Source organism: Oryza sativa, chromosome 3, assembly GCF_034140825.1.
Source record: "Oryza sativa Japonica Group chromosome 3, ASM3414082v1".
NCBI classification, from domain to species: domain Eukaryota; kingdom Viridiplantae; phylum Streptophyta; class Magnoliopsida; order Poales; family Poaceae; genus Oryza; species Oryza sativa.
The window spans coordinates 28168952-28192260 of record NC_089037.1 but is presented as its reverse complement, the minus strand read 5'-3'; the positions used below and the strand labels follow the sequence as shown (position 1 = coordinate 28192260).

At 43.1% G+C, this 23309-nt stretch overlaps 5 protein-coding genes across 5 annotated transcripts; 1 reads left to right on the top strand and 4 right to left on the bottom strand.

The window, feature by feature from the left end:
- Positions 1–3237: 3237 nt before the first annotated feature.
- Positions 3238–5142, bottom strand: LOC4333747 (uncharacterized). Its single transcript, XM_015773685.3, has 4 exons — positions 4809–5142; positions 4431–4710; positions 4203–4253; positions 3238–3678 (listed from the first exon to the last, which is right to left on the bottom strand). Exons 1-4 carry the CDS (start codon positions 5087–5089, stop codon positions 3268–3270), a joined length of 1023 nt encoding a protein of 340 aa, XP_015629171.1. The 5' UTR covers positions 5090–5142; the 3' UTR covers positions 3238–3267.
- A 1382-nt stretch (positions 5143–6524) lies between these two features.
- On the bottom strand, positions 6525–9547 carry LOC4333746 (ferredoxin C 2, chloroplastic). Its single transcript, XM_015773661.3, has 8 exons — positions 9414–9547; positions 9113–9326; positions 8948–9011; positions 7914–8002; positions 7335–7403; positions 7156–7200; positions 6897–6956; positions 6525–6802 (listed from the first exon to the last, which is right to left on the bottom strand). Exons 1-7 carry the CDS (start codon positions 9437–9439, stop codon positions 6912–6914), a joined length of 552 nt encoding a protein of 183 aa, XP_015629147.1. The 5' UTR covers positions 9440–9547; the 3' UTR covers positions 6525–6802; positions 6897–6911.
- Positions 9548–15391: 5844 nt separating this feature from the next.
- On the bottom strand, positions 15392–16313 carry LOC9269790 (uncharacterized). Its single transcript, XM_015777560.3, has one exon. It carries the CDS (start codon positions 16311–16313, stop codon positions 15846–15848), a length of 468 nt encoding a protein of 155 aa, XP_015633046.1. The 3' UTR covers positions 15392–15845.
- Positions 16314–16401: 88 nt separating this feature from the next.
- LOC4333744 (uncharacterized) lies at positions 16402–18552 on the top strand. The gene is made up of 5 exons (XM_015777559.2): positions 16402–16749; positions 17029–17162; positions 17764–17911; positions 18054–18160; positions 18253–18552. Exons 1-5 carry the CDS (start codon positions 16428–16430, stop codon positions 18292–18294), a joined length of 753 nt encoding a protein of 250 aa, XP_015633045.1. The 5' UTR covers positions 16402–16427; the 3' UTR covers positions 18295–18552.
- A 188-nt stretch (positions 18553–18740) lies between these two features.
- Positions 18741–22037, bottom strand: LOC4333742 (glucosamine inositolphosphorylceramide transferase 1-like). The gene is made up of 4 exons (XM_015777558.3): positions 21736–22037; positions 21491–21613; positions 21054–21221; positions 18741–20964 (listed from the first exon to the last, which is right to left on the bottom strand). Exons 1-4 carry the CDS (start codon positions 21988–21990, stop codon positions 19285–19287), a joined length of 2226 nt encoding a protein of 741 aa, XP_015633044.1. The 5' UTR covers positions 21991–22037; the 3' UTR covers positions 18741–19284.
- Between the last annotated feature and the right edge of the window lie 1272 nt (positions 22038–23309).

The following is a 23309-nucleotide window of genomic DNA, read 5'->3' as shown; positions in this document are numbered from 1 at the left end:
AACAAAAGCATATATCTATGGGTCTTAAGACCTTTATCATAACAGAGAACATTGTTTGGGAAATGTGCTGGCCACACTACTAAATCAACTTGCCTGTATTGGCATGCTGACAAAGCGATAATGTTGATTAGTGAGCTAAACACATAGATGATGAAAGGAAACATCTAGGTATCATAGCTTTTGATTGGGTATGCACTGAGGTTGAGTACAGTGAGATGAGTACACAACAGCATGCCCAACATGCAATAAATATTCTATCTGTATGTATCTTAATAACATGATTAGTCCAGAACTGGTTTCTTCTTCTGAACTGGTACGAGAACTGGTTTTCTCCTTTTTGAGGACTTAGTCGAACTGGTTTATGATTGCACTTCTGAACTAGACATGTGAAAACCAAGCTAGAAGCACATGATCACTTCAGTGATGCTTAGCAGTTAGCACAGATCCAGTATTAAAGTACACATGCACAAATTGCGTGAAATTAGCAATTATATAACAAGAATACAGTGGGCACAAGGTTGTAATAGTTGCAGGTAGAGTAATTTAGAGCATGCTACAGTACAAGGCAGAGAATTGGCCAGCAGAAGACTACTGGGATTGAAAACTGTCCACATTCAGTTCTAAAATGAGCTGGTGATGTTTCGTTTTGTGAGTAATCCCAAAACAATCATCATTTGAAATGAGTATAGCTATCAACCAATCACTGTCACAGGAAAAACACTGAATGTATAACGCAGAATGACGAAAGAATCGCTTACCAAAGAATAGCAGATAATAAAATAGAAGTTGACAAATGTTGTTCCACCACTTCATGTAGGAAAATATCCACTGCCTGTCATTTTAAGTCTGACCAGCTCCCAAATCCATAATTAATATAAATGCCCCTAGATCATCAGAACTTCTTTTCAAAAGAGCAAAACTCAGAGGTGATTTGTCATCATACAGATATCTCCTTTGGTGAGGGTCTCAGCCCATGTTCTTAATTGGTTCCCAAAGCTCCTAAGCTGTGTTCTTCCCCCATCTTTCCCAACTTACCTTCCTCATTTTCCACACACACGCTTTTCAAACTACTAAACAATGTGTGTTTTGTAAAAAATTTCTATATGAAAGTTGTTTTAAAAAATCATATTAACCTATTTTTTAAAAAATAAATAAATCAATACTTAATTAATCAAGTGCTAATGAGTCACTCAGTTTCTGTGCGGAAGGAATAAGTTCCCAACACAAGAAAACGAACACAGCCTAACATAACAAGTTATTATCTATTAAACACAAGACAAATGAATAGAATAATAAAACAGTAGAAAACTACGTTTCCAGCACTGCCTCTTTAAATACTAAATGCAAAGGTCATTTCATTGCTTTTTTCAACAAATTAATATTCTACAATCCACAGTGCCAAACAATGCGTCGGTGAATCAAATTCAACTTTATTTCCATCAGTATGCCTCTTTGTGTCTCCTTTAGGTTGACACAGGTATTCTATCTTAAATTTGTCATCAGCCACTAGCACTTGGGTGCCAAAATATTGAAGTGCTGGCTCATGTAGAACCATCAGGTTTGATTTTGCACCTAGTGGTTGGTTTCTCAGCATACAACTTATACATAATGTAATGCCTCTTTGCCTACAGAAGATATGATATTTGTCCCAGTTGCAGAGTACAGGAAAAGTGAACACTAACAGTCCATAATGTATAGGGCACTGCATTGCAGAAGAAATAAACTACCTACCAAGGGTTAAGAAAACTTAGCCATCAACAATCGAAAAATTGTTTGGGGAGCCAATGATACTTTTCCAGAAAATACAAAATTCACGGTAAGATGAGCAGTTTTACACCAGCATGTATGTCGTCAGAGGAATCCACATATCAGCTATAGACAGGAGTACAGGTAAGTATCACTACAAGAGAAACAGGGAAACTGGAGCACCACCGTTTCAGTGAATGACAGACGTGCATTCCCAGAGATGACATGTATAGTACAATAATCAAAGAACTAAGTATGCATATGAGATATGACTCAGGATGCTCTCACAGGCTAAACAAAGAAGCTTTCACCTGAAAAGACATACCTTCCTCTGGAAACCAACTAATTGGGGCTGAAATAAGTTGTAGTGCTGCAAAATCCAGTGTGCAAGATGTCTCGATTAAGGACGATACCTTTTTCAGTCAGCAATGGTGGATCACATGTAAGATCCCATAATAAATATGTGGAAGGTGTCATTACGGTGCTGACAAAGCCAGGAGTTTCTGCTGATCTTATGTATCATTAATTAGATTACAGTTTGAGTATTCCACAGCCCACAGCAGCGAGAAGCAATACTGAAAGCTGCTAGTCATTTATAGCATTTGGACGGTCCAGCTCAAGAAAGAACATAAAGTTGGACTCAATCAATGAATCATATCTCAACTGGACTAAGTCTTAAAGCTTCCTATTAGATTATTTAAGTTTGGAAGATTATATCAATAGATACGGAAGATCTAATCCAGTGTCTAAATGGACATTTTACCGCAAAATTTGCATAATGATTCAACTGACTACTGTTAAATGTACTCTAACATTTCAATTCTACATAGTAAATGCTTGGGCTGATAGAAGGATTCCTGTAACAATCAACAAAATTTCACAGATAACTTACATAAGCTTGTGGACCAGGACTACTGATCTGGCCTGTTCCAAAAGGCTCGTATTGATAAAGGACCACCGTGTTTGATTGAAGCTACTATATTCAAGGGCCAAAGGCAAGGCTGCAGTGATTATGGTGGATCCCTTTCATAAATTGCATAGCGATCTTCAGTTGTACAAATACATACTACAAGAATTACACAAAGTTGTGTTGGTTATCTGAACAATGAGTTCATTTTAAAATTCTTTCGGCAGTTCATTCCATCATCATTTACTAGGTTTCATATAGTGCCATCCAATGATCCTTGTGACAAAACAGGTAAAGTTTGATCATATACCCTCCATTTAGATTGAAGTTGAGGATTTACCCTCCTGGTCCACATGTCAGCGATCTTAGATGATCCCACATGTCAGCGGCGCAGGAGGGTAAACAATTCATTTCAATTTAAAGGGAGGGTATATAATAAAATGTTCTCATTTTGTTTTGTTTGTCAACCAAGATCTTGCATTCCTCTTAACAGTTTGTTCCTTCACTTTGGATTGATATCAAGCTATCAGCAATGATGTCAGAAAGAAGAACCAAATGTAACAGATTGGACAAGAACAATAAAATTATTAAAAAATCAAGGATGACTTAAACAGTTAACGTTCTGCCATTTTTTGCTGTTTAGTTTGTAACATAAATAAGAAGATACCACCTGCAACTGAAACATTAAGAGATTCAAATGTACCTTGCATAGGAATGTTTACAAGCTCACAGGCTTGAAGGGTATCTGCCGAAAGGCCATTGCCCTCACTTCCTAACACTAAGCACACTGATTCACTCATCAGTGAATCCGCTAGTTCTTTAGATAGAACATGTGTTCTTTCAGATCCATTACTGCTGCTTTCTGGATGACCTGCCAGCATCTTCATATCAGATTTAGCCATCAAAGCATGCAGATCAGACCAGTTACCAGAAACAACTGGAAGCTGCAATGAGGCTCCACGAGCTGCACGAAGAGCTTTTTCATTGAAAGGATCACAGCAAGCTGGAAGAAGAAATACCCCATCCTGTTGGTAGTTGGTTTTAAATGCTGTTAGAAGCATAGAAATTGGTAAAGACTAACCGAACAACACTACTGAAAGCACTTGAAGAGTTAGTATAAATTTCTGGTAGGCTACACACCATGCAGATATTTTTGTGTGATGGCATATTGGCATGTGCTAACTGCTAACTAAACTTCATCTGATGCTGTATAATAGGAGCATAATTTTTTGTGGAAATGTAGAACACGTATGGGGTTTCTAGCCTTCTAACCCAGAATGTACTAACCTTTTGCTTTCAAAATGTCATTAATAGCATTACACTATCATCCTTAGATGTAAAAACAAGTGCAAACCTAATAATTCTACATACTACCAGTAGTATTAGCTTTTTTATCACTTAAGTTCTACCTTATTATTGAGAAGTAAAACAAGCTGTGATAACTACTTTATATGAAACAATAGGATGGTGTGATCCATGAGACCATGAAACATCAAGTTTTGAGAAATGCAATCAGAGACGCTTCAACAATTAGTAGTAAATGACATACCCATCTGAAAGCACAAGCGGATCTTATCAATGTTCCAAGGTTACCAGGGTCCTGCAGGATAGAACCATTATGGACACAGTAAAAATTTAGAACCCTTGCTTAAGAGGAATCAAATGGACTAGTTCAAACTTAAAATAAACAATAAACAACATATTATGTGCCGTCTTATGCACAAAATGACATCCATTTACTATGGATAATAACGGAATATTGCACACTTCTTTTTACCTGAATCCCATCCAGAACCAAAATCCTCTTTGCAGAGCCGAGCCACTCATCAAGAACAGCTCCACCCTGGTCGCTGTCAAGGTCGCGGAAATACTTAGGCATGTGAATGATAGCGATTGCCTCAGTTGAATCAACTGATTGCATCCCAGAAACTTTCTTCATCACAGCGGCGCTGACATACACGACATTGCCAGAGAACCCGTACAATTCCTCCGGTAGCTCTATGCCGTCCAAGAGAAGCAAGGTTTCGATGGTGGAGAATTCGAAGCTACACATCTCCCTGCACCAAGGCGTACGAGTGCAGAATTAGGAAAAAAATTCATCTCAGAATAAAACAAAATAAGGGAATTTCGCAGCTTAGAATAGAGAAAAGTTTACAGGATGGGGATGAGTCCGACGAGGAGAATGCGGCGGCAGGAGCGGCGGTACGCGGAGGAGAGCCTGAGCCTAACGCAGTGCTTCACCAGGGGGTTCGCCACGCTCGCTACCTGCTTGTGGTTTTGCTCGCCCCGGAAAGGAGCAGCCTTCGCCACGGCGGCCGTCGCAACGGAGCCGCGGGTCCAGGGAACGCAGTATGGGCGGAGTATGCTCTCCCGTTGCGGCGGCGAGCTGACCGCCGAGGGCATCGCCGGCGGCGGCGGAGCGCGCGCCAGTAGCATCGCGGCGGGCGGCGGCGAGGCGCGTGTCTCTTCCCTCGCAAATCGCAATACGCGCCTTATCTACTCGGCGGTGGGCCAAATTAATTAGCGGAAAGAATTCGTTATTGGGCCTAAACTGTTTGGGAAAATTAATGGGCCAAATGTACCTGTGGCCCGATTTCGTTGACTGGATTTAGGTGGCCGAAATCATTTGCTAACGATAATTAAGTGGGCCAAATTTAGTGATGGGCCGAAATTGTTCGTGGGAGTTACGTCGTTCCAATACGATTGAGGGCCTAATTCGTTGACAAGAATTGAGTCGGCCAAATTTATTGACGGGCCGAATTCATTGATGACAAATTAGCAGGCCAAATTTAGTAGCGGGCCAAAATTTTTTAGAAGAATAAAGTGGTGCAAATTCCGTGGTGGGCTGAATTCGTTATTGGGAATTAGTAGGCCAAATTTCGTTATTGGGAATTAGTGGGCCAAATTTACTCATGGCCCGAATTCGTTGAAATGAAATTAGTAGCCCAAATTTCCCAGTTGGTTGACGGAATTTAGAGGGTCAAATTTTCTCTCGGGCTCAATTTGTTGACGGGAACCCATGAGACCAAATCTACTCATGGGCCGAATTAGTTTACGGAAAATAGATGGACCAAATTTATTTTTGGGCCAAATTAGTTGACAGAATTTAGTCGGCCTAATTTACTCTTGGGCTCAATTTGTAGACGAGAATCTATGAGGCCAAATCTACTCATGGGCTGAATACGATGTCGAGAATAAGACGGCCGAATTTATGCTTGGGCTGAATTCGCTAATGGGTAGCAGATGGACCAAATCTTTTAGCGGGCCGAATTTGTTTGCGGGAATTTCGTGGGCCAATTTCACTGATGGAGTTAACTGGGACCAAATTTGTTGGTGTGCTGAATTCGTTGAGGGTGGGTTGAACTCGTTGATGGATGTGTTGGGCCAAATTCACTAGTGGATCCAATCGTAGACTTCTGTGGGTATTTGCTATTTTGGTTTGGGAAATTCATTTGTGGACCGTATTTGCTGACATGAATTAAGCAGTCTGATTTAGTTGATGGGAAGAGGTGTGCCGAATTCATTCGTGGGACTAATTCGGTGAAGAATAACAAGTTGGCTGATTTCCGGCCTAATTGGGCAGAGGATTTGTCTGAATTCATCTCGGCTACTCCAGTTTCAGAGAATTGAGCATTCTCAGGTTGGTTCCACGCAGAATTGGACAACGGTGTAACCTGAGGCAACATGAACATAAAACCAACTTGCCCTGCATCAGTACTCTAGTTTACTACAAATTCTCAGCTACAACGAACTCTAGAAGCTCATTTTCAAACTGGTTGTATAGAACGGAAGTATTTGAAACTACATTTGCTTTGAATATAAATTTAAGATTCAAATTCACTCAATTCAAGGTTTTCATGGCAGCATATCATTCCCAAACTCATAACTCCGGTGATCATTATTCATTATTCGCACTCAAGATTAGGTGTTCAGTTTACAACTTTACATGTAATCCATGGTGTTCTTCGTCTGTCAGGTGCGAACTAGAAAATGGTATTTTTACAAGAAAGCACACTTTTTTACATGCCAAACAATCGCTAACAGAGTAACAGCACTGAAGATGGAAAATTGTGAGCTGAGGAAAAAGCCCCTTTCTCCACTTTCAAAGAAAGTCCTTAAGACAACATGAGCTCCCGACTGCAAACACCACTGTGAAGGACGAGAACTGAGAGTTAGATGAGAATATAAGGGGAAAAATGAACAGATTAAACAATGTAGAGATTGAAATTTCTGGTGGTGTCACCTCTTTAGACACGGCTCACTCATCACCCATTGCAAGCTCCAGTGCATAATCATCCCTTTCCTGAAAAAAAAGAGCAGTCCACTATGTCTGAGAAAAGCTAGAAGATATAATTTCATGTTTAAAGTGGAATTGGAATAACAGTGGTGTTGACAACCACAGCCAACATCAACAGTTATGCGCTTATGCTATAAATTGTCTACACGGGAGTTCCTAGGCATAAAAACTATGAGTTGTGAAATACAAATTTAATAATACTTACAACAGGTCCTCGTGCGAAATATCTTCCAAACTGGAGCCAGTAGACCTATACATTGAGGTGTTATGTGCTTAGTGGAACATGTAGGACTTATCATAAGAATTCAGAAGAATACAGTCTAGTTCCTTCTGTATGGTTAGATAAGACAGTTACTACTATTAACAAGGTGGCTTAATGCTTGCCTCATCTTCATCTTGTGTTTCAACTTCAACATCAGAAGTTGGAAAACCAACACACAACAATGCATAGCCCTGAAAAAGGAAGTAATAAGACATGCAACATATCACCATTTCAGTTTTTGTTATGCCAAATAGAAGAATCAGAATAATGAATGTTTTATAGGCACACAACTAGAACACCTAATTCACACACTAATTAAAGAAAACAATACAACTCTATCTTACCAAAATCGAAGGGAACCTTTAAGGATCCTAACAGGTCAACAATTCATCTCCAAATCAGTTGTTTTAGATAGTACCATCCAAACTATTGATTACAAATAAATGTGATACTTTTGTAACGAATAAAAGAAATTGTGAAGCTGAAGGCCATGAAACCTTGCAGGAACATCAATTGACTTGTAAAGAATACTAACTGGGTAGGATCGTGTGTTACTAATGGATAGAACATAGACACTGTTGAAACCACTGAGTAAATTGAGGAATGAGGCGGATCAAGTGGCAAGCAAACTGTAGCAGAAACAGTAAAAACATGATATACTTAATTAATAGTGACAACAAAGCATAAAAAGATGGATGCACCTTATCTTTTAGTTCAGCAGATATTCCAAGTGCTTCAGGTTGTCTTATTTGTCCTGACTTTATCCGAACCGCACAGCTAGTACAGCAACCTGATTAGAAAAATGTGTCTTCAGTAATTCAGAAGTATAGTCGCCTGGTTGTATTTGGTTTTTTGTTTTGGTCAATCTGCTGGTTTTGCATGCCGAATTGCTGATGATGTAACTTTTCTTTCTCCATCTTAATACAAAGTGAGCAATCCATTTGCACATTCCCTAAAGTAATTCATTTGCTTATCTATATTGTAGATCAGAAGAAAAGGGAGAAATGATACGCTAGCCAGAGACTACACTGGCTGAGTCCAAAAGTAAGCAACCGCTTGTGTCAATTGATCAACATGGTACGGCACACGTTTTTCTTGCTTAATGTGTTCCTTTGCCGTGATTAAGCATACATAATACAATACGAATAACATTTGACAAACAAGTAAAAAAATGCTTCCTTTTTGTGCAACTAAAATCTAGCAGAGTATGATGGATTTGTCTAAGCAACGACTAAGCCTTAAAGTCCAGCACAGATTAACTTGACTCTTAGGGCAGTCCCAACTCATAATATCCATAAGCAGTGTCTATGGTGCCATGTTAATAAGACATCACAATCAAAACTACACTCTACAACCCATGGTTTTTTAAAGTGGGCCATTAATAAATACATCATCTCTCTTCTCTACCAATCATATTTAATCTTCATCTATTATGAAGACACTATTCTCTCCCAATGTAAAACTTGATAGTGTCTAGTGCATAGGTTCTCGTGTTGAAGCTGTGTCTTGCATGAGACCCAGTTTCTTCCTCTCTTCAATCTCTCTCTTAATTAATATAGTGCCGCATAAGCTAAAAGTCCTACATGGCAATGTAGTTAATGTCATAGACACCATACTAGGTGGAGGGTTGGGACTGCCCTAATAAGCTTGAGTGAGCGAGTGAGTAGTGAGGGCAAAGTGTAGCCAATCAGAAGAAAAAATGTGTCCTGGGAAAGGCACGAGGATGGGAGCCTACCATGGCGGCACGCGAAGGGCAGCGTGATGTCCTGCGCCTCCGCGGTGTGCAGAATGTACTGGTCCTGCGCCCCCCAACCACGGCACGAATCAGACAAAGCACAAGAAGGAGAATTGCGCTACTGCTGCTTGAGACGGCATCGAAGGTGTGTGTGTATTGATTAACCTGTGGGACGACGAACTCGTGGACGACACCTCTCTGGCGGTCGTGGACGGTGACCTTGTGGGTGGGAGCGGGCGAGGAGGACGAGTACGCCCTCTCCGACACGGGGCCCTCCACCTGCCGCAGCCCGGACGCCCGCGCCTTCGTCGTCGTCGTCGCGCCCCGGGCGGGTCGGCGAGCCGTCGTCGCGGCGAACGGCGGCGCCCCAATGCGAGTTCTGACGATCGAGAGAGGGAGAGAAGCAAAAGGTGATAAGGTGATAAATGTCAGAGAGGAGGAGGAGTGCTGGGTGCAGCGGACGTACGTGGTCGCGGCGGGGCACGGAGCCATGGCGATGGCTTGGCAGCCGGAGCAGCTAGGTTGCTTGTCCCGCGCGCGGTGGTGGCCGGTAGGGAGCGGCGCGAGCGAGCGGAAGGGGGAAATCACGAGGGGGGAATCGGGGCGAGGCTGTGGAGCGGAGCGGATAAGGGGAAGGGAAGAGGGACGGACGCGCGCGGCCGCGGGGGCGGTGTGTGAGCTCCAGCGCGCGAGTAGGCAGTTGGTTGGTTTGGGCCGCGGGGATGCGCGCGGTTGGGTGAGTCGGCGGCCCATCCCATGGAACATGTCAGCCTGTCGACGGCGCCGCTAGGAAAAAGTCCACTTTGACTCCCTTAATTGTTCACCGAATCTAATTCGTGACCCTTAACTAGAAAACCGGGTAGGACGATTCCCCCAATTACTAGAACCGGTACAAATCGACTCCTATGGTAGTATTGTGGGCGGTATTCGATGACGTGGCACCTTGACCGTGGTCAGCACTGTGAACTTAGCTGAGGATGGAGGGAAATAGATAAGTAGCTGACAGTGGACCATCGTGAGCTAAGTCAGATCCAGATGGGGCGACGGCTTGGGTGGCGCTGGGGGCCGCATGCGTGTTGGCAGCGGTGGACTGCGGCCGTCCCCCCTCCCCTTCTCGTCCATATCCGGTGATGGCGGCGGCGATGGAGAAGACTGGCGCGAAGGCCGGGCGGAGTTGTGGCGACGGCGGCGGTGGTGGTGGCGACAACGGCGGTGGCCCCCTCTCTCCACCGTCGCTCGAGAGGAATGACCTGGCCTCTCCACTTTAGGATGTCCGCGCCGCCTACCCCGACGACCTTAGCCCCATCCGCCCCCTCTCTCTCCCCGCCTGCGCCGACCGCCGCCACCTCCCCCCAGCCGCTTCCTCGTGCCTTCCTCGCCGCCGTATCCCCGATGCCGGCACCGCCCACCCCCGCCCTTCACCGGCCGCTGTAGGATCAAGGAGGCCGACTAGAGGGGGGGTGAATAGGCGGTTTTAAAACTTAATGGCACTTAAACAAAACTAACCTAAGTTGCTAGGCAAGGTGAGGTGCAAGGTTAACTAAGCAACTAAGTTAAGTTTTGCAAACCTAAGTGATATGGGCTCAAATATGTCTCTATGAATGTAAAATAGCACAAATGTAAATGCAACAAATAAATGAGACAAGAGACAAGGAATTTTTCACCGAGGTTCGGAAACTCTCCGGTTTCCTAATCCCCGTTGAGGCGAGCCCAACTCCACCGCTCAACCACGAAGCCACCGCACGCCCCCTTCGTCAAGGGGTGGGCAAGGCGGGAGCCGGCCCACGGAGAGGACTACCCAAGCCTCGATCACTCGGGGTAGTTCTTCTTTCACTCCGAAGGTGGTGAACTCTAAACCACTCACAAACGGTGCTGGGCCTCCTCCACAATCTCCTCGGAGAGGTCACTGGGCAACACCTCCACGAGCCGTCTAGGAGGCGGAAACCTCCAAGAGTAACAAGTCTAGGATGCTTGCCGAGGATGATCAAGTGCCACACTAGCTATAACAATGAAGCAATGCACTTGGATTGGCTTAACTCACTCTCTAACACCTCACTAGATAAACTAAGTGCACAAGGGTGTGAGAGCTCTTGCAAGGGTTCAAGATAATGCAATGGAATGCCAAAACCTTACCCTTGCTGCTGGGGAGTGGGTATATATACCCCCAACCACCAAAACTAGCCGTTGGAACCGAAATCCCCAACTTTGTGCTCTGCCGGTCAGACCGCCGTTGTGAGGCCGGTCAGACCGGACTACTTTGTAACGGCTAGAAAACTAGCCGTAACGGCTAGAAAACTAGCCGTTACAGGGCAATCATTGAGCCCAGTCAACCTGGCCGGTCTGACCGCAGTGTAGTGGCCGGTCAGACCGTCCACGGCTCGGTCAGACCGCCGTCGGCTCGGTCTGACCGGTTGCGGCTCTGGCGGCTCTGTATCACTACCAAAAACCAGACCAGTGCAACAGACCAGTGGGGCCGGTCAGACCGGCCTTACCACGCCGGTCAGACTGGCTAACAGACCCGGTCAGACCGTCCTAAGGCCCACGGTCAGACCGCAGGTAACTTTTCAGCTCAACCGACCGTTAGTAAAACGGCGATATCTCTTGACTCGGGTCTCGGAATTTGGCGTTCTTGGACTCTATGGAAAGCTTATTCAAAGGGCCATCCAACCCATGAAAAATCCATCCAAGAAACACAACTTAAGTCAAGGATAAAGGGCTCACACTCCAAAGGATATTCACCGGACATACCCACAAGATGTTACTCACTCCTATTGGACATGCCCACTTCTCTCTTGGTTTAGGACTTGAGAAAACTCATCACACTTGGTTAGACAAGCCCACAAAATGCACCTACATGCATATGAACTAATATGGCACAAGATCATCCACAAGCTCGCTTCATAGACCCCTCTTGATAGTACGGTGCCTATCTAGCAAATCCGGTCTACACCAAACACCAAGACCGGGAAAAGACTAAGAAAACATTCTTAGCTACATTATACCTTTGCCTTGCGCCATCCATCTTGGGGTCAAGCTTGAGCCGAGATCAACACTTGTGACCATCCGGTTGAACCATGTTTATGCCGAGGTCTTGTCCATCATTTGTCAAGACTTTATTCTCATCACAAGCTTGACTTCATTCTTGCCAACATGACGATGTCCTTGGCTTGGTGACCACTAACCCATGGTGTCATTCATTAGCCTCATCGTAGTGGGACCTATTCCTTTTCACACCTCAAAGGAGAACATTAGTCTCAACAAATCGGTTGTCATCCTTCACTTGATGACCAACCGGTTGCATATGAAAGATATGGATATGTTTGTTGAGTATTCATTAACATCACAAGTGTCATATACTCGTATGCAAGCTCAAGTGCAAAGATCCGATATAAATAATAGGTGAACAACATGGATCTAGAACATGCACAATAAATGTATAGGATTTGCTCCCCCTAAATATATGCATACAAATAAATATACAAGAGATGCAAGTGTATGCATAATTAGAGAATGACCAATGGGGGTTTATCCTATACATATAGAGAAGACATATGTAGTAATGATGTAGACCAACATAAAACATATACCTTCATGATCTCCATGTTCTCAATGTAAATGAGACTAAATAAGATAACATTCGAGTAAACATTAGTCTCACACTTATATATCAATAACATGGAAATCATATATATGAACCTATCAAAAAGTAGGAGATAAGAAGTGGTACATATCGTTTTATCTCCATGCATTTCATCCTTGTCATGATTAAGGTCCATCACAAAAGAATGCATGTCTTCCACATCTCATTATCGGGAAATAACCTAGTAGACAACTTATGCAAAAGAGAGGTTAATCCCATAAACATCGGTTTATCATCTATCACCAAAGTAACAATTACACAAATTATTTAATCCAAGATCTTTCAATCTTTTCTCTCTTTGGTGATGGATAATAACCCGATATAAACAATATAGAGAGATGAGATGAAAACTGATTTCAAATCAAGATAGAAATCTTATAATAAACAAAATATAGAATAAGCTCCCCCTCAAGATGTGCATACATATGGATATGAAGGAACGCATATGCACATAATCAATAAAGATCAAATAGGAAGCTCACACTATATTTTGGATCCACAAGAGAGACCAAGTTAGAATATGTGAAGTTTAATACATACCTCTCATCATTTTTACTTCCATATCCAAATGAGACTAGTCAAAGAAAGGCTCATAAAAACGTTAGTCTCATATAATTAGATTTGTCATTAATCACCGAAACCAAATTAAGGCACTTGAACTTACAGCCGCTCTCATGTTACCGCCGCCCACGGTATCCTCTATCCCGTCGCCACGTCCTCCGCCGCCTCCTCTCCCCTCTCCCCTACACGAAGATGAGCAGCGGCGGCGGTGATGACTGGAGGGGAGGCCGATCTGCATCTGTGTCGCCGCTGTCGCCACTCCAGCCCCCGCTCGCCATCGCCGCTGATCCGACTCCCGCTCCCGAGGTGCATCCAAAGGGGGAGAGAAAAGAGGAAGAAGGGAGAGAGAGGGAGGAGGAAGAAGGGAAGGAGAAAGGATGACATGTGGATCCCACAATATATTTTGTGTGTGATTGACAGATGGGTCCCATAGATATTTTTTAATTCTAATGCCACACAAGCGCCACGTGGGACGAAGACTGGGTCAATGCCGCCATGTCAACAAAACCGCCCTCGAAAACCGCTGGAGGAGTCGATTTGTACTGGTTCTAGTAATTGGGGGAGTCATCCTACCTGATTTTCTAGTTAAGAGTCACGAACTAGATTCGGTGAACAATTAAGGGAGTCTAAGTGGACTTTTTCCATGCCGCTAGCATAGCTAGCTGCATGTGGGCTGGCTGTCGGCACCCGGGGAGGGGGGGTGGGGGTGTGATTAAGGTCATCTTTGGGGGTTAAGGGATTTTGGAGTTTTTAACCTTAAATTTGGAGCTGATTTTAAGGTTTTTTTCATCGAAGTTTATTTTTCAGCATTTGCTTTTAGATCGTTAAGAACATGCATATAAAAGTTTTATTCACAAATTACTTTTCGTTTGGATATATGTCGTTTCGCTTATTCCGCGAACACTCCCATTTTGCTCTGTATCTTACTTTAGACTTCATATTTTAGCAAGGTCATTTTCATAAAATTTAATGGATTTACATGTGAAAATGGAGAGAAAAAAGTTACACTAGGCTTGTTGGTTGCTTTCAAAACCTTTCGACATGTTCAGCTTGTTGTTTTGTACTAACTGATAACAATAAAGAAGTATTCTTTTCGAAAAAAAAAAGTATATAAATAGAAGTATAAAAACTGTACCCTAAACTTATTTTCTTTGTTTCGATCACATGTGTTCAACTTTACGCAGTTAAAAAAAAAAGTCAATCAGCTGTACGTTCCCAGATCCTCATTGATGGGACGATTATATTGTTTTTATTCTTCACTACCATAATTCGGCTGATCTCCGGTGTACTAAAGAAGTTAGGAATCTGATTCGGATACTCGTATGTTATTGTGCCCTAGTACATTCTGGGAAAAAAACATGGTAAAGACTGATGAGATTCGAGTTTGCATGTTAACCTGTTGTCATTCTTAAAAGAACAAAAACATTATTGTTCACGTACTCACGTTGGATCGGGTCAGACCATCAGGGTAGCACAAACCATGTAATCACATTATTCTTAGATTAGATGAAGATTCATCTCATATTACATCTCTGGAGATCCTTTTTTTTAAAAAAATAAAAGAATGGCCAATAACAATGGTAGATAGGACTTTAACTAGATGTTTCAACTCGTATCTTAGTTTTAGTCAACTATTTGAATACGGAACAATTTTGACAGGCATGAACTTCTTTCGGTACCTAAATTTGCACCACCATGAGCATAATAAAAAGGCTACTAGCCCATCCTTCGATAGTTGTTTATTGGTTAGCTCAGTGGTTGCCTCTTTGATCAGTCCCAAGAGCCGCCTCCTGTAGTCCTCTGCTGGATTCTGTCCTTATTTTTCTTTCCTAGGAGGCTGGATTACAATGTCGACACTCGACAGCCAGGCTATGGGCACCCGGCATTGCACATGCAAAATAATTTCAACAAATTAAGCAAATTGCGCATGTCAGACCCCAGTTTGTTGGTGGTCAGAAGTTGTAACCATCTTCTAATGTAAGGTGCTGTAACGAAATATCTATTGGAGACTTACAGTTGGAACAACAGAAAATAAATTCTAAGTAGGGCTGAAGACAATTTGTTTGTTAGTTTTTCAATCTTCTTCCTTCAAAGATTAGAATAAGTGGAAATGACGCCCTTGATCAGCAAGTAAGCGAGCGGTAGTTCAGTCTCCGACAAGTGAGGCCGAACTAGCCCCTAGATCGGCTCTCATGGTGGGGGAATCAGAGTCAAGTTAGGTGCAAAAGAGGTAAGTTTGGAACTGATCCAATGCAAACATATGCAATTTTTTTAACGAATCGGCGAGCCGCTAAACAAGGAAGGAGTAAACTGCACAGTATAAAAGAAAAAACAGGACCAAAGCTTTGGTCCTAACAAACTAAGTTATAAGCCAATTTCCCAGATGTTTTGCTCCTGCTAAGATCCATGCTCTGGCCTCCTCTTTGATTTTCGTCAGCAAGCTATTCGACAAGAGCTCCTTTTGCTGGAAGGTTCTACGGTTTCTTTCATTCCAAATCTCTCCCAGACGACCAGCAGCGTCAACGAACGGAGGGCCTTCTTGGGGGCTTCTTTGGTGCTTGTGATTAACATATGCAAAATTTAAGATGGAAGGAGCAGATACTCGTGCAGTACAAGGAATATACAAACCCATAATTTGTGAGGAGACAAGAACAATCAATATCAAATATTGAAATTTAACTAGCCAAGTTAATAAGGCTATAAAATGCTCAGATTCTTTTCTTTCTTACCGGTTGGGGATGTTGTCAGAACCTGTGGTAAATAGACCATCTCTAGCACTTGCCAGCATTGCGGCCAATGATGATCTTCACACCAAAATATAATCAGATTTCGCTTGGATTCATGCCGCCCGTGTAACCTGTCACCACTGACCACATGAACAGCATGTGAAAGCAACTGGTACCATCTGCTGTGGCCAGATAGCGATGAGCAAGAAGCTGCCAAGGAGCAGCAACGGATCCATGCCTCTCCCCTGTGATCCAACCAGCATATGACCTGGATCAAAAACGGAAGAAAACATGGGAAGCATATGCACTTGTCAGTACAGTAGTATTTGTTTACTATATACTTGTTCTTATTCCAGGCATCAACATCTGCGACTCTCCACGGCGCTGAAGAGCTAAGCCGCCTTCTCTTCCCCTCACGTCCACCCAAGAGGCCATCCATCTCTCTCTCTCTCTCTCTTGACCCTATCTCCTCTTCGCCGCTTTATCCTGCCCATTTAAATACCCATACTGTGCTTCTTGGGGAGAGAGAAGGGGAGAGAGAGAGAGAGAGAGAATGGCATTGCAGCAACGACCGGGGATGCTCGGCATTGGCTGCAGCAACGTCTTGGCACGAGCAAGGGTGCAGCAATGTCTAGCAGCGGCGTCCCACTCCAATATGCCATGTCTACCCGTCCTCCTGCATGTCAATGGCAGCAAGAAGCAGGGTAGCAGCTTCCTTTCTTCTCAGAGGATCGGCTTAAGTAGGAGGAGGAGGAGGAGGGACCTGAGCGGCGTCGTTGTCGCGGAAGTGAGCGCCGCCGCCGGTGTCACGCCGGCGTCGTCGTCGTCGTCGCCTGGCGGCATCAGCGTCAGCGATGTTCTTTGGCCCTCCGCCGGTGAGTCTGAAACTTGAAACTTGTCTTCTTCGTCGGCCTTCGTTGGCTGGGTCTCTGAATCTCCGTGCTTTTTCGCCAAGTGAATTCAGCGAGGGCTTGGTTTCCTCTCTGTGATATATTTTTGTTGAATGGTTGTGCAGAGAAAAAAAAAGACTATTTCTTGCATATAGTAGTGGCAAAACCACAAAAGCCGTCGAGAGTTTGATGGTTTTGCCAATAAATTTTATAGAAAAGAAGGCTCACCTGACATATTTTTCCTCAAATAATGATAACGTGCAGGTGCATTCCTAGCAATGGCCGTGCTGGGAAGGATGGATCAGATGATGGCGTACAAGGGAGTATCATTGACAATTGCCCCTCTCGGAGCAGTCTGCGATGTGCTTTTCACCGCTCCAGGCTCACCTGCTGCCAAGGTATGAATAGCTTAACAGTTAAATATTTTAGTTACAACATCGACAGTGACTCTTCAATACTACAAGAAAAATTTTCTATGCATAATGCTACCTTTTATTTTTTTTATGGGAAACAAATGTTCTATTATCCTTTTCTAAGATTTTTGGGCAAGTCGGAAACCCTAAGATGCACAGATGAATTAATCGCTGCCACTTACTGTACTGACTGAATCTAATGGACACCCAGATTATGTTGATTTGCAAACTAGTTTCTCAAATTAGAAAAAAGATCTACTAAAAAATCTGCAGCATGTAGTAGCAATATAATGCTTCTAAATTTCAGGGTGTCCATGTTGTCGTCGACTGAAAAACTATGGCTCATAGAACTCAGTTGAAGGCTTGGAACCATACCTCTGTTTTCCTTTCTGTAGTCATGACTGAACCACAAAAGTAGTTATGTACGATTTTTCGGTGTAGTAAAAATCATTAGGTGTTTCCATTTGGGTTAATTTTTTGAGATTGGATGAACACATTCCAGTTGGAGTCCTACAACAAATCTAAAAACATTCTTAGATCATACGTGAAATCAATACTAATACTAGCAGGTGACAAAATCTTGCAGAAATACAACATGTTTGTTGCCCAGATTGGTTGTGCGGCATTTGGTGTGTTAGCCCTTTCCTTATTTGGGCCTGGATGGTTGGCAAGAGGTGCTGCTCTTTCTGCATCCATAGCATTCATGACAATTACAGGCGCCTCACACCCTCCAGGTATATAATCTTTCTTTCAACAGGGATGTGGTGCTTTAGATGTGCTCAGCAGGATTTAAAAAAATATTTCTGATTGACATCTGTTTTTGTACTCTACTTAAATGCATCATAGCAAAGCTCACCATTTCCATGATGATTGCAGCTGCAAGCTTGCCTCTCTTGTTTATTGATGGTCCAAAGTTTCACCACTTGCAACTCTGGTATGCCCTTTTTCCTGGAGCTGCAGGCTGCATAATTCTTTGCTTGATTGTAAGTATATTTCCCCTCCCAGCTTCCTTAAAGTAAATGAGATTATCAAAAAGAGAAATATAGCATTAACCCTCATACTGTACTTGTTTCAGCAAGAGGTGGTGATTTACCTGAAGAAGAATTTCAAGTTTTGATTCAAGCGGTGCATTACTTCTCGTAGCAATGACATGACTAAAATTCAAGATTGTACCACAATTTGCTAGAACTGCATTGGGGAGAAATGGAGGAAATGCAGATTTAGTTTCCTTGGTCTTATTTACTAAACAGGAAGAGGAGAAAAAGCAGATTGATCGATACCTGATTGTGAATTTGTGATCACAGTGCAGAACATGCAAATATGAAGTACATACCAATATCTCATTTAATGAAATCTGATAAGTGTACAAATAAAATTCCTTCTTTTGTGATTCATAATTGCTTTCTTCATGTAATATACAATTTTGCACAAAAAGAAAAAAGGGAGGAAGGAAGTTCACCTCTGTTAATCTGAGGGAGATTGAACTATTTATCCTGGCTCCTGGGGCACGATTGCAATTGCATGTACAGTTGCAATAATTACAGATTGCACATGTGAGGCAACTAGAATTCAAAAGGAATTAAAATTATGAAATATAAGTGGAAGCGCAGGAACACCAAAAACCATCTATGGAAAACCTACAGCAGGGGCACGCTAAACTAATACTCCCTCCGTCCCATAATATAAGGGATTTTGAGTTTTTGTTTGTATTGTTTGACCACTCGTCTTATTCAAAAATTTGTGCAAATATAAAAAACGAAAAAGTTGTGCTTAAAGTACTTTGGATAGTCTTATTCAAAAATTTGTGCAAATATAAAAAACGAAAAGTTGTGCTTAAAGTACTTTGGATAGTAAAGTAAGTCACAAAAAAATAAATAATAATTCCAAATTTTTTTGAATAAGACGAGTGGTCAAACAGTTCAAGCAAAAACTCAAAATCCCTTATATTATGGAACGGAGGGAGTAGAACCACAACAGGATACATTGCTGAATAACTTAATTACATAATTCCTCCTGCACTAGTCCTCCCCCTGCTTCCCCACCTTATATACTTGGCTAATCAGTCTATTTGAGTCTCAGGAATAAAGCTATCCACTAATATGTGTCACTATACATCCCAGCCATCACCTCGGCTGTTAAAGAACCTCTTAGCAGTTAAATTTCCATATATTTCTGAAAATTTAGCCAGGCATTTGCTCCTAACATGATAGTGTGCTTGTGTGTTTCGGCTGATGGCAACTCCTGAGAACTTGGACATATCAATTGCCCAAGCTGGCTTTACATACTCCACTGTGCTTGTCAAGCTTGCATTTGCAAACAAGAAATTTAGAAGGATATCCTCACAATTGAAGAAACTGTCTACAATCTGTCTTCCTACCTCAGCTTCCTTGCTCCAATATTTCTTGAAGGCCAAACCATGGTCCATAAATGCTGCGCCTGTGAGTACCATGTTATAACCTCCTTGTTGCCGAGCATACCTCTCATTGCGGTATTCCAGTGGGCTGCCTTCAGAAAGGCGTGGATAGTACCCAATGATCCTGTCAGGGTGCTCCCTCCACACCTTGAACCCACGCTCTAAGTCATCGCATGTCATCATAATATCATCATCAAGCTCCATAACAGCTTTTGTCTTAATTTCACTGTCTATGTTGAATCTGTTGTTCAGAGAGTTCCTATCCTCAACTCTGATCCTAACAGGAACGACTGACTTCAATTCACCTTGAGCTGGGGGCTGCCCTTTGTTCCAGACCACTACAATATCCCTCACCGATGCACAATTGGAATAATGCTCCACAAACATCTTCAGATTCCAAAGCCGGGCATCGTAGGTCATAGTCAACAATGTGAACTGTGAGTACTTGCCCTTGATTGGATACGGTTCTTCTGCACCGTTGCCCCCATAGATGTAGTGAGTTCCAACACAAGTTAGAACCACTAAAATTAACATTACTACAACTACATAAACTCGCCCTTTACAGGTTCTGTAGTTAATCCTTCCACAAATAAGAGATCCCAGTTTGTTCAAATTGGAGATCAGAGAGCTTAGCTTATGGTATAGAAAGAACCTCTGCTCTACATTGAAGAGCCCACTCCTTTTCTCAGTATGCGGGAGAGACCATCTGAGTGGTAAGGAACAGTTAATTGTACCAATAAGCCCACCAGTGACAAGAACTAGTATAAGAACAACTCCATAAATCATGTAACCTATGGTCAGACGGTGAACTGAGTCACCTGAAGGTACTCTGTCACCATCCATTACACCAATCCAAGGTTTACCTGATGGAAGCTGCTGGACATCAAGGTGATGTGAGCGTGCCCCATTCCATGCATTCCGGCCCTTGAGTTGCTTGTTGATCACAAATGGGACTTCAACTTCTTTGTATTCATTTGACTTCAGGATTTCAACTTTGAACACTTGGATACCATGGCCAGATCCACCCCCTTGGCCTTTACCAACACGATAAAGATTGCCATTGTAAATGAATGGCCTGCCCCCATTTCTAGTGCTTAACATTTTACCTGTGTTATGAATCAGATTCTGCTTGTGTGGAATCCAAGGACTAAGTGGAGAATTACTGTACCAAATACTGATCTCTCTATTTCGTTTTGCACCATAAGAACTTAAATCTGTTCCAAGGAGCCAATAGGAACCCTGGAAATTTATGATAACCGAATCTACCAATGGCTTCTCCAAAAGGACCTTTTCCAATTCCCACTTGAGCGGAAAATCTAATGCACGATACAAACGAATATCTCCATTCTTGCTGCTTTCAGGCATCATATAGACCTGTGCAGTTAGTCAAGTAAAAGCATATGTGACTATGTGAGAATGATTGCAATAGCAGTTTTCTCCAACCTGTGAGTGAAATATTTCACCTTGTTTTTGTAGGTAAACACATATGGGTACGAAAGATGCCATTCCTCATCTAACACTACTCCCAGCTGCTGCCATGTCACTCCGGCGTCCTCGCTCACAGCAGCAGCAATGTCGCCTTGCGACGTAATGGGATTCTTTGTCTCAAAAAACATGTAGATGGCATCCCCCTGAAAACAATTCAGTTGCACATCCATCAGGGCTGGATACAGACCACCATGATCGTGAGCGAGGACGCAGTAAATACACATAAAAGTGACATGAAAACCAATAAATTTACATCCTCAGATATCAGATACTCCAGACAGGTGAGTTAGAGATTTGAATGATTTAATGCCCACTGAAGTAATCGAATCGTGACATTCCTGCCGAGATTGCCAATGCGAAGGGATACTTCAAAATTGAGATGGGAACACAGTGAAAAGCTGGTTCGAAGAACCTGGAGGAAGAGGAAGGGCTTGGCGACGAAGCTGCTGGGGAACCCGGCGTCCTCCACTTCGGCGCACGTCACCACCGGGTTCGCCACCGGCCACGCCGCGCCGTCGGCCTTCGAGATCCCCCACTGCAAGGCACGGAGATCAGCCAAGTCATCTGGCGTCGTTCGATCGGCACCCCCCCCCCCCCACGCATCGCACACCGAAACCTAATAAGCAGGAGCTCTCGCGTGTTCTAGGGAGCAGTTACGTGTTCGATGGGCTCGAGGGAGAACGGGGAGTCGCCGAGGAAGACGCCGGCGGACCAGGAGCCCTCGGCGTCGGGGCGGCAGCGGCGGGTGGCGGGCGGGTGCGGGAAGCGGTGGCCGGCGCGGGAGAAGGCGACGGCGGCGAGGACGAGGAGCGCCGCCGCGGCGGAGAGGTAGGCCTGCGCGGAGGGCGGGCGCTGGATCAGCCCCCGGCGGTGCGCCGCCGCCGTCGCCGCCGGCCGCGGGGACGACGCCATTGGCGGCGGTTAGAGATGGAGAGCGCCACGTGTGCTTCGCCCTCACTGACTTCCCCTTCGTTCCGCGGCTCCGTTCGGCTAGTAGTACGTGTCTACGTGACGCGCGGCGTTAGCGAAGGCGAGCGGCGCGCGCGCCTCCCAACGAACGGCGAATTGGTCGCACACGGGACGGGGACATCTACCGGGATAACTACAGACTACAGTTGGATTTGTAGTTGTTTTACTAGTGTACGTACATCAATATTTGCGAGATCAAAATATTTTGCGATCGGTTTGAATGTCACAAGTTTAGCAGGTACAGCAGATCGTTTTAATCGATCATACTACATGCATGCAGACTAATATGCTGAGTTGGCACTTGGCAGAGAAATAAGGGGGAGAGAGTGTGAATCGGTGATTAATAGTTGCCTACTACACTTCCATGTTGAGGCGATAATAGTAACAACGGATTGTTCCTTACTGTCCCATATAATTATGGAGTCTACAAAATTAGCAAAGTGTGAAGAAAAAAATAACAGTTATAGGCATAACATTAAAAAAAAGACTTTGGTAATTGCGTGATGGCAAGCTTGTAGACTTTTGTTGTACATGATATCTGTTTGGTGGAGCAGCACTCTATGTGTTTGATAGGTTTTAGAGCTGACGGCTTACTCTTCTATTGAAATTGCTCTTAGGCCAATTTCAATGGTGGTTAATGTAACAAAAAATTTCTAGTGGTAGTTTTATAGAGTTTTTTCTCAATAAATGAGATGCCATTCAAACAAATTTGATGACATGGCAATATCATTATGAAGAGAGATTAAAAGAGTTTCATATATATGGAACTGGATGTACACTGTTTCTAAGACTATAAAACTATTTGAAACTGGCATTGAGGAGCTCGAGTATTCCATTTCATCCAACTGCATTCAATCCCATGCATTATTATTAAATGTTATGACTAACCTAAAAAGCCACAAAATGAAATTGTACACTGAAGGTTTTATTTCATTTATCGATTCAAAACTCTTTTGACGACATAACAATATTGGTAACCGTGAAATGAAACTTTTTGCTAAGAATGGACTTATACGATTTGTTATTAATACTTTTTGTAATTTGTAAAAGATGTGCCCATTGTTGTATTAAGAAGATGTTAGTACAAATTTTAAGTGTTGTCTACTATTTTATGGAACATGTAGGTTTTATCCACAATGATAATGTTTTAAACCTAATACGTAAAAGATGTGTATATTATTTTACTAAGATGTCTCTACAAACTTTAAGTAATGTCTATTATTTATCGAACATGTAAAATTTACCCGTAAAGATGGTGTTTT

Coding starts and splice junctions, on each gene's coding strand:
- LOC9269790 (XM_015777560.3), bottom strand. CDS start 16,313: ATGGATGGCCTCTTGGGTGGACGTGAGGGGAAGAGAAGGCGGCTTAGC.
- LOC4333747 (XM_015773685.3), bottom strand. CDS start 5,089: ATGCTACTGGCGCGCGCTCCGCCGCCGCCGGCGATGCCCTCGGCGGTC. Junction 4,254..4,430: donor TGGTTCTGGATGGGATTCAG/GTAAAAAGAAGT, acceptor TCTATCCTGCAG/GACCCTGGTAACCTTGGAAC. Junction 3,679..4,202: donor CCGCTTGTGCTTTCAGATGG/GTATGTCATTTA, acceptor AACTACCAACAG/GATGGGGTATTTCTTCTTCC.
- LOC4333744 (XM_015777559.2), top strand. CDS start 16,428: ATGGCATTGCAGCAACGACCGGGGATGCTCGGCATTGGCTGCAGCAAC. Junction 16,750..17,028: donor TGTTCTTTGGCCCTCCGCCG/GTGAGTCTGAAA, acceptor GATAACGTGCAG/GTGCATTCCTAGCAATGGCC. Junction 17,912..18,053: donor AGGCGCCTCACACCCTCCAG/GTATATAATCTT, acceptor TGATGATTGCAG/CTGCAAGCTTGCCTCTCTTG.
- LOC4333746 (XM_015773661.3), bottom strand. CDS start 9,439: ATGGCTCCGTGCCCCGCCGCGACCAC. Junction 9,327..9,413: donor CCGTGCCCCGCCGCGACCAC/GTACGTCCGCTG, acceptor CTCGATCGTCAG/AACTCGCATTGGGGCGCCGC. Junction 8,003..8,947: donor GCCCTTCGCGTGCCGCCATG/GTAGGCTCCCAT, acceptor TTTTCTAATCAG/GTTGCTGTACTAGCTGTGCG.
- LOC4333742 (XM_015777558.3), bottom strand. CDS start 21,990: ATGGCGTCGTCCCCGCGGCCGGCGGCGACGGCGGCGGCGCACCGCCGG. Junction 21,222..21,490: donor AGCCCTTCCTCTTCCTCCAG/GTTCTTCGAACC, acceptor AATTGTTTTCAG/GGGGATGCCATCTACATGTT. Junction 20,965..21,053: donor TGTTTACCTACAAAAACAAG/GTGAAATATTTC, acceptor CTAACTGCACAG/GTCTATATGATGCCTGAAAG.